This window comes from Electrona antarctica (genome assembly GCF_951216825.1).
Source record: "Electrona antarctica genome assembly, chromosome: 8".
NCBI classification, from domain to species: Eukaryota; Metazoa; Chordata; class Actinopteri; order Myctophiformes; family Myctophidae; genus Electrona; species Electrona antarctica.
Window position 1 is genome coordinate 28,696,833 of NC_136789.1, and position 6,000 is coordinate 28,702,832.

Genomic DNA, 6,000 nt, shown 5'->3' on the forward strand with positions numbered 1-6,000 from the left:
AGATGAATCCTTCATTGTTTATTAGAATTCAAGTCATTATTTTTACCACATGGATATGTTATGGTCTAATAATTATGCCCCAGATTCGTTGAATATTTAATTACCCGTTTGTCTAGACAATACAATAAATTCCAATGACTTTGTGCATGGTGGAAACGAACAAAATAAAATAATAAACCACCGACGAGTCAAATGTTCTGATTATTCTCCATCCAGTTTCATTGCCTCCGATTTGTAACAATGAAAAGAGCAACAGATAGAGGAGAAACTCAGTAAAGATACAAATATAATAGACTGGGCAAATAACGTCTATTCTAGATTAATGAATTCCCCACCAGAGCCTAAGCCTCACTAAATACTGTATGAAAAGTACATGAATTATTAATAGTGTGTGCTCTTTCTTTGGCTACAGCCATTTAGGCTATACACAACAGTGCAAAATCCAACTTCTAGTGATCACACCCTGGGCCACGACTACTAGTGAGGCAAATGTAGTGACAATAAACAAAGGCCACGGTGAGTATAATTGTTATAGGTTTTAGCATGCTAAACCAATAAACAGACTGAGCTTATAGAGACAGCTATGGTCCAGGCCTCTTCCATTGTGTAAGCTACATGGAAACAACATGGTGGCAGTGATGCTCGCCTCGCAGTTATGACAAGATTAGGCAAATGACTGTCAATGACAGTCACAGATGGCAAAGAAAAGAAAGTCAAAAAGGGTTTAAAAAAAATGTTCATAATTGGTTTTCAAGCAAGTGATTCTATCACAGATCAATATTTAAGCCACCCTTCCTTCCTCCATTGAGCAGTCGTCTACACAGCCACGTGTTCAGCACACTTAACCCATTTAGACCTGAGGACCATTCTACAAAATGTCTTCTAAATCATGACAGTTTTCTGGAAAACCTATGTTTCTATGTCAGTGGTTCTCAAACATTTTCATGTCAAGGACCCCCAAAAATATATGTAATTGGCCGCTGACCCCCCACTACAAATATGTAGTTCCAGGGACCCCCCATGCAGAAGCAAAGACTACAAATGTTCGCTGTGAAAGAATACATATTCAAAGATTTGCGCCACATTTTCAAGATTTAAAAAAAAATAGCAGACCTACAAGCTCATAGCGCGGCACTCGGTGCCGCGCTATGAGCTTGTAGATCTGCTATTTTTCAACAGCTAAAGTATAACATAATGCTTTAAAACACCAAAAGGGGTTCACCAGGCTCTGTACACCAGTACACCAGGCTCTGATGTGTGCAGATAAAGCAATGCAAATGGACAGGAGATGCATATACAGTATACAGTATACAGTCTAAAGTAAACCTTCATGTATTCCCTGACTGGGAGGGCAGGGGCATGCAGAGCATATGTTATTTGCATTGCGCTGCCAGCACGCGTCGCTTTCCATTACACGGGACGAGGCCTCCTGCTGTTTGTTCATTTGAGGGCAGGATATTGTAAATTAGAGCGGATTGGAGGTATTCCCCCATGAGTTTGGGTTTGCGTGCATGAGCATAAACAGAGAGAAAAATACATCTCTGATCTAAATAGTGAGTCATTATATACTATTAGCAAATGCTAAATCAGATAAAAAAAAAGAAAGTGACAATAGTCAAATATTTGTCATGAAATAAATGAACAGTACAATTATGAATAATAAATTGAATAAGACAAACTGAAGTATAATGTTATGGAAAACCTGAGCTCAGTTTAAGAAGTGGTGACCCAACTGTAACTGATTATCAAGAGTGTGTGGCAACAACATCATTTATACTGACTAAAATGAAATGTTTGTGCTTTAAAAAAAACTCATTTAAATGGCAGTTCTAGGTATAAGCTGAATTGCGAGCTTGGGGGGGGCATATGTTGGTCTGACATGCGTGGCCGGTTAAGACTCACCCGTCGCTATAGGGTTAGGGTGGGTTAGGGTTAGGGGTAGGGTGTCGGAACTAATGCGAGTCGGACTGTTAGTACGTGGGACCAAAGATATGCACCCTGCAAGCTTGCAGACAGGCTTTATTTGACATACAAAAAAAGTATTTGTTCAAGTCGTTAAACCAATGCCACTTTCATGTGTTTGTGATTAGATTTCCCAGAACCTGCATGTGAGTCAGTGTGTGTGTAGTGTACCTATACCACTCTCCACCTCCAGAACCTTCATGTGAGTGAGTGTGTGTGTAGTGTACCTATACCACTCTCCACCTCCAGAACCTTCATGTGAGTGAGTGTGTGTGTAGTGTACCTATACCACTCTCCACCTCCAGAACCTTCATGTGAGTCAGTGTGTGTGTAGTGTACCTATACCACTCTCCACCTCCAGAACCTGCATGTGAGTCAGTGTGTGTGTGTAGTGTAGTGTACCTACCACTCTCCACCTCCAGCAGAGCCTTGGTGAGGATGCTGCCGGCCACGCTGATGGCCTGGCAGATGTAATAGCCAGAGTCCTGGGTGTGGACCTCGGTGATGGTCAGCTCTCCGCTCAGAGACACCGAGAAACGGCCCGACTGGGCTGGTTCCTGAATGGGGAACAGCAGGACCTGGAGTAGAGAGAGAGGGGCGAGACCATAACAGCAATTTAATACGGTGAGTGATTTGGAAGTGGTGCACCCCCACATCATCCATCCAACTCATTCATAATGTAACGCATTCATTCACTCACATTTTGACATGTTAACTGGATAACACTAGTGTGTACACACAGTACATTCATGTTAACTCGATAACACTAGTGTGTACACACAGTACATTCATGTTAACTCGATAACACTAGTGTGTACACACAGTACATTCATGTTAACTGGATAACACTAGTGTGTACACACAGTACATTCATCCAATCCTTCCTTCAATCCTGAAAACAGTAACACTGAGTGAGATGAGGCAAACCGCTCAGCAATACCGCCGTGGCGACTCACTGAGTGAGATGTACACACATGCGTGCGTGCTCCCTAACACAGAACCCAAGGGATTATCATCACTCATACACACTTCAGTGAAAGAATAATCAAGAAAAAAAGGAACTGATTGACTGACTGGTACAGAGTCTACAGCCAACATCTAGGCCAACATTTCATCACACAATGCAGGTGCGTGCGTGCGTGCGCGGCTGCGTGCACACACGCACACATCAGGCTTTCATTGGGGAAGGGGAGATTCAATATTTGATCTACTGTTCCCTAAAATGCCTTGATTTAATAGAGAAGGGGAGGGGGGGGGGGGGGGTGTTGGAGAAACATCATGGGAACAAGGAATAAGTTGACAGAGCAGAGGAGATATAAATGTTTCCCCATCTGTTTCAGGTTCTGTTTGTGTAGGGTCAGGATTTCTAGCGCCTTCATCTGAAGCCCTTTACGATGTGTGCGTTTCACACATTCACACCTGGATATGTGTGTGTGTGTGTGTGTGTGTGTGTGTGTGTGTGTGTGTGTGTGTGTGTGTGTGTGTGTGTGTGTGTGTCGAACCGGGCGAAGAACCTTCCACTTCCAAAACAGCCTCCCCCCACCTACACTGAGCCAATACTGCATGCATATATGCATGCAGTATTGGCTCAGGTCCGTCATCGAACCAGCACCTTTGACTTGTAGCCAGCCGCCCTGCTTCCCACACACCACCTCCTCCACCTCCACCACCTCCTCCACCTCCACCACCACCTCCTCCTCCTCCCACGTCTTTCTCCTATTTATCTCTCTCCCATTCTCTCCCTCTCTCTCATCTCTCTCTCCCCTCTCCCTCTCCCTCTCTCTCTCTCTCTCTCTCTCACTCTCTCCCACTCACATTCTGCCGCCCTCGATCTCTGGTCTCTCTAATCTCTCCCTAAGAGCCGTGCTCCAGGCTCCCACGCACACCTTTCACCACATAGTGCTACAGGCTGCCATGCTTATCACACACACACTCACTGGGCTCTCTCTCTCTCTCTCTCTCTCTCTCTCCTCTCTCTCTCTCTCTCTCTCTCTCTCTCTCTCTCTCTCTCTCTCTCTCTCTCTCTCCTCTCTCTCTCTCTCTCTCTCTCTCTCTCTCTCTCTCTCTCTCTCTCTCTCTCTCTCTCTCCTCTCTCTCTCTCTCTCTCTCTCTCTCTCTCTCTCTCTCTCCTCATATATATACACACAGTAAAATCCTCCATTTGTAACCAAATGGTCCATTTCGTGACATTTGTACCCCCCCAGAGTAATTTTACTGTGTACGAACAACGCACACGTGTTAGACAGCCTGGCACTCTGCTGCTCCTCAGAAGGAAAGCAGAGCATGACAGCAACACGATGCAATGTTAACACTAACAGAGCCAAGAAGCTGACAGGCAGAGGAGAGGCAGGCTGCACTAGACCACCACACTGCAGGAGAATGCATGCCTCCTAGGGACATGTATGTTGGTGAGAGGTAATGTTGCAATGTTTTAACTTTTCACCACAACCTTCCCCAACAACACTACGAAAGCATGTCAAGAATGACACCTAGATAATAATGGGGGCCCACTAGCAGGACCGTTGTGCTTTAGCCGCAGTCCGGGACACGTGAATAACACCAGCGATGGTCCTCAAAGTGGGCTCCAGGGACAAACCACTATTATTCTATGGCTTGATAATTATAAATTTCACTCTCTCCACTGTTGTCTCCTAAACACAGTTGCAGTGTGTGTGGTGGGCTCAGTGGCGCAGCGCCGACAAAGGCCTACCAGTGTTTATTATTTAAACAACTAGTAGTTAGTACAGTCATCATAGCTTAGTTTCCATTTAGTTTTTAGTCGACAAAAACAACACTGCATGCCATGTAGGACCTTACCTGGCTGCCTTCTTTCTGCCAGAACACGGCAGGCGGAGGGTTACCCTTAGTGCCACAGAGGAAGGTTACGGTGCGCCCAGGGGCCGTGATCTGGTCCCGTGGTCGAACCACAATCTGAGGGGGAACTGCACCAATAGAAAGAGAGAGAAGATGCTGAGAATTAGATGAATGGACAAATAAAATGTAGCTTGTTGCGTGCGTGCGTGCGTGCGTGCGTGCGTGCGTGCGTGCGTGTGTGCGTGCGTGCGTGCGTGCGTAGTGTACTTCATCGCACACTGTTGGCATGCAAGCAAACATAACCTCACATTGCAAACATATTCATAGTGTTTACAGTACACAGCCATGCACACGCCCACTCACATCATGTACTGTATTAACATCTGCATAAGCTTTGTAAAAAAACAATAAAAAAGAAACCAATCTATTCCATCTATGCATAAATGCATACATTTGTATAATGTATCATTTTCTATTTCTATGTAGAAATGACATTGTTTTCAGCGAGCGAGCCTGTTCTGTCCTTGACATCACAGTCATGTATCAGTAATACTGCATTACCATAGTACAAGATCATGAAGGTTCAATAACTCCCATTTTTTAGGTTTTTGAATATTTTGGCATAAATCAGTGCTCCTATTGAACACCCTTTACGACAATATATAAATTCACAACACCAACTTTGATGAGGCTCGATTGCTTTGCTTTCAAAATATAATTAAATATAATTCTTCATTTCCTGAAAATTTATATTTTTAATTTCCTGAAAAATGAATCAAATCACCAAGAACCGCCGCTGGTACAAAGGCACAATTTCCACTGCGTTCTGATTCTTCGAGTCGAGTCGACCTTATTTGGGCTTATTTCAGTAAAAAGGGAATTAAATGTCTTTCAAGTAGCATTAACAGAAAAACAGGGAAGCATTCATGAGCTCTGGATCTATAAGAGAAAGCTCACTCTATCAGGGATAGCTTATTTAGGAGCTGATTGCCAACTGGTGATTGGATTGGCAAGTCACCGTTCGTCCGGATCAACTGACAGGAGTCATTAAATCACATTAGGAGGTGTGATTTGTGAATTGGGAAGCGGACACACTACTCTCGCAAGGCTGGAATGGAAGCAGAGATGGGGAAGCAGAGATGGGGAAGGAGAGCCAGAGAAGAAGCAATACATGCTGTTCAGAAAGACTGTGCTTTATTATAGCTGTCAAATTAGCTTCATGAA

At 44.1% G+C, this 6,000-nt stretch overlaps 1 protein-coding gene across 1 annotated transcript in view; it reads right to left on the minus strand.

Moving 5' to 3' along the window:
- Window positions 1–6,000, minus strand: part of LOC306928696 (roundabout homolog 2-like) — a gene marked incomplete at its 5' end in the record, with an annotated part of 62,681 nt that overhangs the window by 38,095 nt on the left and 18,586 nt on the right. The window contains 2 exon segments of the mRNA XM_079508966.1: window positions 2,369–2,540; window positions 4,780–4,904. Coding sequence (XP_079365092.1) covers window positions 2,369–2,540; window positions 4,780–4,904 — 297 coding nt within the window.